The sequence below is a fragment of the Capsicum annuum genome, chromosome 7 (assembly GCF_002878395.1).
Source record: "Capsicum annuum cultivar UCD-10X-F1 chromosome 7, UCD10Xv1.1, whole genome shotgun sequence".
Lineage (NCBI taxonomy): Eukaryota > Viridiplantae > Streptophyta > Magnoliopsida > Solanales > Solanaceae > Capsicum > Capsicum annuum.
Genome location: NC_061117.1, coordinates 184,960,604 through 184,968,094, shown reverse-complemented (window position 1 = coordinate 184,968,094; position 7,491 = coordinate 184,960,604). Strand labels below are relative to the sequence as shown.

General features: G+C 32.3%; 1 protein-coding gene across 1 annotated transcript; it reads right to left on the bottom strand.

The window, feature by feature from the left end:
• Nucleotides 1-3,048: 3,048 nt before the first annotated feature.
• LOC107877868 (benzyl alcohol O-benzoyltransferase) lies at nucleotides 3,049-5,250 on the bottom strand. The gene is made up of 2 exons (XM_016724648.2): nucleotides 4,565-5,250; nucleotides 3,049-4,159 (listed from the first exon to the last, which is right to left on the bottom strand). The coding sequence occupies exons 1-2, from the start codon at nucleotides 5,027-5,029 to the stop codon at nucleotides 3,227-3,229; spliced, it is 1,398 nt and encodes a 465-aa protein (XP_016580134.1). The 5' UTR covers nucleotides 5,030-5,250; the 3' UTR covers nucleotides 3,049-3,226.
• Between the last annotated feature and the right edge of the window lie 2,241 nt (nucleotides 5,251-7,491).

The window sequence follows — 7,491 nt, the reverse complement described above, 5'->3', positions numbered from 1 at the left end:
TTTATATGTTCGAATACTATATTCTTATAAACAGATATGGTATCTGTTTATAAGAATATAGTATTCGAACATATAAAAGGAAAAGAAAACAACTTAGCTGACCAGTTAAGTAGACTACAACTGGAAATAAATAAATAAGTTTAATTTCATTCATTTGTTTTCAGCATGAGACCAACAGGACAACCTCCTGCAGACAAAGGCAAAGGTGTAGCTTCGTCTTCAGAGTCTTACCACCAAACAATGTTAGCTAACTTAAATTTTAGACCATTAGAATCCCTAGAGACAATGGAAAGAATTCATTTCGGACCATTTAATTTAATTGCATACCCAGAAAGCAACATATCCTTTAGAGTAAGACAAGATTACGTTTTAGACAGACCCCAAAGGTGTTTAGTAGATAACCTCTGGATTTCTTATAATAGACAAAATCGTAATCATTTCATGGAATCTATGAATGCTTTATGCCATTACATGGCAGAAAAAAGTAGGCCTCGTTTTAAATATTATGTAGTCATTCATGGAAAAACTAACGAAATTTTCCAAACATGGTTAGAAGTATTAGACTCCATACAAGGTTTCAAAGCCCCTCTTTTTAAAGGTTTTAATGATTTTACCGAAGCCACTAATCATGCTAGACGATATTTAGGGCCAAATTATTATATATCTCCTTCCCTTAGACAAAATCCAGACCAGATACCCCAGTATAATTTACAAAAAGAGACTGGAAAGATTATTTTTTGCAACCATTGTTCTTCTATGACGGAAAACTTCAAGACGCTAAATGTCCAAAAGGAGTCACTCCTCATGGAAAACACTAGACTGATCAAACAAATACAAATGTTAGAAACAAAACTCAGACAGCAGACTCCAGTTAGCAAAACAGATGCACAAACTCAGACTCCAGCTCAGAGTTCTCCATCTCCTCAAAAAATGGATGAGAAGGATGTGCATTTCCCAATAAATGCTCAGAAATCCACTGTACCGGATGTTGGTACAGCTAGTCCGGTTCAAACGATGACCGGTAAAGACTAATCAAATTCGTTAATGGCTGTCACTTTGTCAAAAAGTGAGGATGAAGGGTGTTCTTCATCAAAAGCTAAATTAACGAAATCTGGACATAGAACTTTAAAGAAGACTTTAATATCTAAGAGAAAAAACGAGACAATAGAGACAATAATTAAACAGACTCTAGACAGATTCTTCAGCAAACAGACACAAGATAAATACATGGATGAACAACCAGACGAACAGCCCACTAATTTAGACAGAGCTGTGCCAGAGATAAATACTACAGATAATAATTCTGCTAGATCAGACGAAGAAGATAATATTGCACAATTCCAGGATGCCCAGGATCCATATGAAGACGACGACTCAGGCATGAGCTTCGACTCCATAGCCCTGCACAACTTGGATACGTAAAGATAATCTACAGTTCTCACAGTTTGTATTATTAGCTAGCATGGTCAAGTGGGGATGCCCACTTTATGTCTTGTAATAGTCAGAGTCAGAGTGTTTCCTTTATCACTACTTTCCAAAAGAAAGAAAAACTGTTGAAGCACGCGTCAAAATAAGTTTGAAAGAAAATTAATAACGCATGTGACGATGGGGCCCAAAGAGTACCCGACTTGCATTATTAAAGTTTTCTTTCTTATCCCTTATCTAAAAGTGTCGGCCAATTGTCCTAAGGCCACGTTGTAGTTTTTAGAACCACTCCTTTATGTACATTTTGCCTATAAAAGGCGCGTACATTTTTTAGTAGGAAGACAGAATGAAATCAACCAACTTTCAAACCTACTTGAAATGTTTAAATCTTTCCTCCCTAAACACTTATCCAAGCCAGTCTTTCTTGTGTAAACTTTGTATCATTGTGATTTCAATAAAAGCTCCAAGTTTTCTATTCGATCTTTAGGGGGTTCCCGAAAGGGAAACCTCTCTCCTAGTTACTTCATGTAAGTTCTTATTTACATATTTTCCCCACAAAAATATTTATATTCATGTTCTTATATTTATGTTTTAAGTCATTTTACATAGTTTTTGTAAATCATGTAAATTAAATTATCTATAAAATTTTTACCCTTAGTATATGGTTAGCCTCTTAATTTCTTAATATCAACGATGGATTAACCTGTAAATTCCTAGGAATTCTGGCCTTGTTAGTCCAAAAGGTCTGCAAAATAGACAAAGGACGAGTGTTAGCTGCCAGATAAAAATTTTTCGGGGTGTGGTTAAAGAAGTACGATGTTAAGAACATAGATTAAGAGGAAGAGATGAACAGGGTAAAGTAAAAAAAAAAAAAACTCTGGGGAAAATATAAACATGAAGAAACAATAGGAAAGAGGGAGTACTGAGCAGGTTTTTACAAACTGATATATTAAATCAATCATTATTCACTGTTTTTATCAATCATTATTCACTGTTTTTATCTGTTTTTACAAGTCTTTACCAAGTTTATTGAAATATACAACTATTTTGGTATCATATATATATATATATATATATATATATATATATATATATTGTTCATGCATAAAAATCCGATATATTACAAGTAGAAGTAAATTCTATAACGTTATTGCTAAATAAATTGTTTTCTTTCTAGTTAAATAGCATTCTTGTTAACTGAGTGTAGCATGATAGGTCTTGATCTATTGAATGGTATTTTCTTTTTTTAGCAGCTAGACATTGCAGTGTCAATTATAAATCCTAATTAGCAAATGGCCAAATCCAATAAAAATTACAAGAATAGATTAGTTTCTCTTCCATTATCTTCTCGTTGGATTGATTAACTGAAAGCTATTAGCTCAAAGTCATTTTTATATAATTAGGAAAAAAATTAATTTTAATAAGACTTTTTTTAGGTTATCGATTTAACTATTAACTCATCTTAAAAATTAGGAACTAAAGTGATAATTCAGTATAAAAAAATTATAAAATGTTTTAATAATCGTTAACTCAATATCATGATACCAATAACCGGCAATAGCATTTTTTTGGTTCATCTATCGGTTAAGCAGAAATTTGCACACTCCTAGTTAACTCCACCGCTAATCACATAAATAGCAGTCTTTATTTGCTATCCAATCGAAATTGACCATTACAATAGGATCAAAATATAAACACACAGTGAAAACAGCACACTTGCAACAATTGAAGAAATTACACCCGGTACAAGATGTGGAATTAATGACAATTTCTTTGGCCTTCTAATTATCTAATTAACATCTCAAAGGGCAGGTTTGATAATGGCATAGTTTGTGTTAACGAATGGATCACCACCTTTCAACATGCTATCAAGCTCCTTCACGAATATTTCCATTGCAAAAGCAGGCAAACATACAGGGACCACAATTCCATTTTCACCATTCTTGTTTCTAAATGGTATGTAAAAGCTAGCCACACCAGGAATTGCCCCTACTCCTCCTTTAGCCGGTCCACCATACACTGCTTTCCCCCATCCAAAATCCACTTCTCCGAATCCGGCCCGAGTCACGTCCGACACGAGATAAGTCCGCACCACAGTGAAATGGGGCCTCCCTTTCATCACCATTAAATCCGCTACCGATTTCATGTATTCTTCAGTCACGTCCGACTTAGCTTTTTTCACTAACTCGAGTGCGTATCCTAATGGATTTTTGCACAATTTCTCCGCAGTCGTGACTGCTACGGGGAATGCAAAGGCGTTCCCATAGAAGCCATTGGGCAAGGGTGGATTGAACCTGGAACGCGCGTTGACAATGCAAAGAACGCGGACTTCCTCTTCTGGATCGGGTTTTAGAGAAATTGTGCGGCAACGCCAGAGGACTGATGTGAGCAGTTCAAATGTAGAACATTTGCGCAAATGAGGAGGGACGAATCGACGAAGTGCTGAGACCTCAGAAGGACCAAAAAAGAAAGACTTGTGAACCATGTCATCCAATGGAATAATTGTACCCTTTGTATCGGGTACTTCATCGTACTCGCGGTGTGTGCATGTCACTCGGGATGGATTTCTGGCTTTTAGCAATTCTCTGCACCAGACTGGGAGGGTAGATGGCTCAGATGCCCCACGTGCCATTTCGCCGATAGCAGTCATGAATTGGACAAGACCGGCTGCATCACTCATCGTGTGATTTAATTTCAGTGCGAAGATAAAACCACCACACCTTAGACGAGTTACCTGCACATAATTAATTGATACACTTGTTAATTAACAATTCATATGTTTAAGATTAAGGATTTAACTTACTTCTTTTATAACAATAAAAATAGGTATTGAACCAAAAGGATTTTGATTAGTGGAGAGTTGTTATATGACAAAATAAAAGAAGTGACCCCAAAAAAAGAAAAGGCTCAACAACATATTGTTTGTTGCGCATGGACTAAAATTATGTTAAAGCAAAAAGTTTTTACCACCTAAATCCATGCTGAATACTATTCACAACCCAAAACACCATAGTCGAATTCGGTATTTGAATTCTATGGATTCATGATCCTAAGACAACGAGCAACCACGCTCCAATAACTGGGTTCAAAATTTAATATCGGTACATGCATGTTTAAGTTAGAAAAGAGAAATAATTACCTGAATAAGAATGAGAGGAGAATTAAGAACTCCAACAGAGCCAGGGACATCATAAAGAAGCTCTTCCAAACATGGAAATGGAGGCTGAAGTTCATCTCCAAAATCTTCAAGCGTAACATCAGCATCAGCCTCCACAAACATAACGCCTTCGCCAGTACAATCCACCATCAGTTTACGTCCATTTCCTTCTCGGAGTCGACCAGCAAATGGATAGTAAAACACAAGTGTTTCAGCTATAGCCTTTTTAATAACTTTCACAGGATCATCATGTGCTCCCATAGAACAATTCGAATCCTTACGGTAAAAATTAATAACGGGAATTTGGAATCGAAGGCCTTCTTGATCATCAATGTCTGAAAGAAACTTAGTTTCACTTGGAGTTGGCTTTGCTGGAGGTATTAGCTCTGCCTTTTGCCTCCTCACTGTGAATACTAATCCTGATGATGATTCCTTAATTGGATCCATTATCGAATTATTATGAACTAAATTGAGATTTAAAATGGAGTAATTGAGATATGAAGAGGAAGTTTTGGATTAATTAGTGTTTGTGTAGATAATTTTCCAATACCGAAACACTAGAGCTATATATACAGCAAGTAACAGGGTTAGATACATGTAAAAATAATACTTGGTCAGTTTTCATGAAATTGTGTAACACTGTGGTAGTAAGTGCGCTGAAGAAGCGTCGTTAGTGGTTTAGAAACTTTTTTTTAAAAGACATCTTTTATAGTATTATCTTTGTCTCAATTTATGTGATGACATTAACAAAATATAAAGTTTAAGAAATATAATAAGTAAGATCTTTTAAACTTGTGATTTAGAATCAATTATTAATAACCGTGTGACTATAAAAACTCTTAACAAGAATATTTTCACTATAGTCCCACAAGTGGGGTTGGGAGTCTTGGGTGTACACACACCTTACTTCTACGTTTGTGGGGGTAAGAAGACTACTTCTTATAGATCCTTGGCTCAAGACAGTCATTTTAGGAACAGTTTGAAAGAAATGCAAGAGTAAAATGTTACGATGAAAAATATCAAAGAAAAAAAAGTACTTATAGTAAAGATAATTAAAGTAAAAGAAATTACAACATCAGTGATTATAAATCATCTGACATATTATAAAATGAAAAGTTCAAAGTAAAATTATTAAATATATTATATATAAAATGAGATTGAGTTTCATGAATATACAGACCAGAAAGATACTATTTACTAGAGAATTTTTTTAGATTTAAATAAAAAGAAAATAGTGTTTTACTTACTTACAAAGAGCAATAAGAAGGTACCTCTTCGACGTGTCTGTTTGCGCTGTTTGCTTCAGCTGCTTCAATCATTAATTTATTATATCACCCCTAATTAATCATTATAAGTAATTTAAGTATAAAATAATTAATAATATTTAATAAAATGATAAATTAATTATTGACGTTTTATTTTGATTTGATGTCTTATATGAGACCTATTTAAATTTTTTCACAAGTATTTTTATAGTAATTTCAGTATATCACTGTTATAAGTCATTTATGGCATCTCTGCCTCGTTGTTTCAATCGTGATTTTTATCATATCATCCGTAATTAATTTTTTAAAAAATAAAATAGAAATAAAATAATAAATTAACTTTTGATGTTTTTGTACTACCTTCTTCAGTTGCTTTAATCATAATTTACTATATATCACCTCTAATTAATTATTATAAGCCATTTAAGTATTAACTAATTAATAATATTTAATTAAAAAATAAAATTAACATAAAATGATAGATTCACTCTCAATATTTTAAATTAATTAGATGTCTTATATGAGATCCATTAAAAAAATTTCACATGTATTTTTTATAATAATTTTTTTTATCACTATAAAATTAGTTGTTATAAGTTATTTAAGACATGTCTGCCTCATTGTTTCAATAGTGATTTTATTATATCACCCTATTTAATTTTTATTTTCATCTAAGCATTAAAAAATTAATATATTTCAACATAAAATATTTGTTTGAGTATCGAAATTATATTAGTGCCACGAAAATTACGATGAGACAGAGAAAGACATTACTTATTGAAAAATTATGCTAAAAGGATTATAAATCACATATTTAACAACTTAAAAATAAAAAATATATAAAATATTCGATTGACTCTCAAACTTATATCAATGTGACTTAAATTGGAATAGAAGAAAAAGGTATTATAAATCACAATAATTAAAAATTTAAATTATTTTAGTGATTGATTATTTAAATTATATTTGTATCATATAATTTAAAATAAAAAAATTAATATATGATGTCTAGTATCATATAAATTAGGACAAACAAGTAGATCTCTCTCTTTAGTGAGTTCGGTCAATTTTTATTTTAATTAGACTTACTAGCTGACATGGAAATGGTTGTTAGAATCTACGTGGTGAATTTCGTGGCTGCTGCATCTATTGACTTGAAATTGACTTATTACTTTATATGAAGACTGAAAATACTAGTCAGTGTTTTCATACTAAACGACCAATTAGTATAGTACAAATTTCTTTCAGGAAATTATGTGTTGATTTCTTCAAATGGTTAAAAGTCCTATCAAATTTTTGAAATGATAGTTACATGAAATTGCATGGAAAGTTATCTGTAGTATTGAAGAAAGTTTAAGCTTGTATGATATTTTTTTTTGGCTAAATCTAGAGCAAGCAATATGTTACAATTGGCTAAAAGCCTAAACTATAGTCTATAGTGCATGTAAAATTTCTATAAAATGCATTTTCTTTTTTTGTTTTTCATCTGGTGTCCGGTACCCACATTGGAGCCTGATTAATCCAAATTTGCGACGGGTCTATGAAATGCATTTTCAAGTCTTTCTATATCTCATTTTATGTGAACTTCTTGTTATTTTATTTTGGAAGTCTAATAATAATAATAAAAATAAATGAAAATAAATG

Coding starts and splice junctions, on each gene's coding strand:
- LOC107877868 (XM_016724648.2), bottom strand. CDS start 5,029: ATGGATCCAATTAAGGAATCATCATCAGGATTAGTATTCACAGTGAGG. Junction 4,160..4,564: donor CTCCTCTCATTCTTATTCAG/GTAATTATTTCT, acceptor AATTATGTGCAG/GTAACTCGTCTAAGGTGTGG.